At 40.4% G+C, this 1,499-nt stretch overlaps 1 protein-coding gene across 1 annotated transcript in view; it reads left to right on the top strand.

The window, feature by feature from the left end:
- Positions 1–1,499, top strand: part of zanl (zonadhesin, like) — a 67,636-nt gene that overhangs the window by 10,774 nt on the left and 55,363 nt on the right. The window contains exons 19-20 of the mRNA XM_032544407.1: positions 47–185; positions 882–998. Coding sequence (XP_032400298.1) covers positions 47–185; positions 882–998 — 256 coding nt within the window. The remainder of the gene's footprint in view (positions 1–46; positions 186–881; positions 999–1,499) is intronic.

Consider the following 1,499-nt stretch of genomic DNA (forward strand, 5'->3'; position numbering starts at 1 on the left):
TGTGTGTGTGTGTGTGTGCGTGTGTGTGTGTGTGTGTTTGTGTCAGTCTGGAGACGAGTTTTATCAGGCGGACTGTATGTTGAAGTGTAAGTGTGATGCACCCTTCGTTACCTGTGTGGCCTCTGAATGCCCCCCAATGCAAGAGTGTAAACATCAGAATGGAGAGCTGGGCTGCTATCCCACCAGTAAGTTTACACCCAACACACTACTACACGACATAACTGAACTGGATGTGAATTATACGGTACTTGGCATCCCAGCATTGGCGGAGTTTGACATTTGAGCCGGGGTGGGGGGGCTTGTGAAATCCAGTCGCGGCATGGCTGCTGCCTCCGAGTAAGTTTATGAACCCAATTGCTAATTTCAAGTCTTCTTCAATACAGCATGAGGTTCATTTTATAAATGATGGTACCTTATAGAGTTACCTTGTGATTGAGTGGCAAGTCAATCACTACCACGGTGTTGTGGCCTGTGGGTGCTGTCTCCAATGTCTCGTTCAGCGTTCGGTTGTACTAAAAGACAATATTTATTATTATTTATTTATTTTGCTACTAAAAGACACTAAGGAATTGGCATTTCATTCTTAATTACACGGGCACCTTGCAAATTAAGTTAGCTAACGCGCGTTAGCTTGTCCTAGCTCTGTAAAGCTGAAACATGATACTCAGTTGTAACAATACGTTACTGGAAGGTGACATTTGGGTTCATCATTACAACCAAATATTGTTTTGATAGCAGAACAGAACTACAGCTCCCAAATGGAAGTTGTTCAATGTTAACAAAGTATGAAAAGTTGCTGAATTGTGACTCGAGTAACTGCAGCTGTGTTGTACTTTGACATTGTGTGTGTGTGTGTGTGTGTGTGTGACCCTCTCCCTCAGGCTCTCAGGACTGTGTGGTGTCTGGAGATCCTCACTACAATACATTTGACAAAAAGTTCTTCAGCTTTATGGGAACATGTACCTACACTCTGGCCAGGAGCTGCAAGAACCGCACAGGTAGGTGTCTTTTATTTCCATTGCACCTGAACACAATGTTTTTATGTCACTGTCTAAAAATTGTCAAAAATTCTCAACCTGCCACAGCTCTTACACAAACAGTCCAATTGCGACCACATTTACATGACACACACGCAGATCCAGTATCATCCTTTACTTGAGTACAAGTATTAATATCACACTCTACAAAATACTCTGTCACATGTAAAAATCCTGCATTGAAAATGTTACTTAAGTAAAAGTAAGTAAGTATCATCGGGGAAATGAACTTAAAGCATTAACAGTAAAAGTACTCAATGCTGAAAAATCCTCACATTTTAGAAACCGAAGCGATTCAAACTGTTGTGTCAATCAACTAAGTGTTTAGTTAGCTAATGATTTCAGCTGGACATGCAGGCTGTTATATTGTTTGGTAGTTTCATTTTATTTTATTAAACCATAAGTGTTTTATGTGCAAAAATCTAAATTTGTGAAGTAACTAAAGCTGTCAGATGAATGTAG

The sequence above is a fragment of the Etheostoma spectabile genome, chromosome 19 (assembly GCF_008692095.1).
Source record: "Etheostoma spectabile isolate EspeVRDwgs_2016 chromosome 19, UIUC_Espe_1.0, whole genome shotgun sequence".
In the NCBI taxonomy this organism is placed as follows: Eukaryota; Metazoa; Chordata; class Actinopteri; order Perciformes; family Percidae; genus Etheostoma; species Etheostoma spectabile.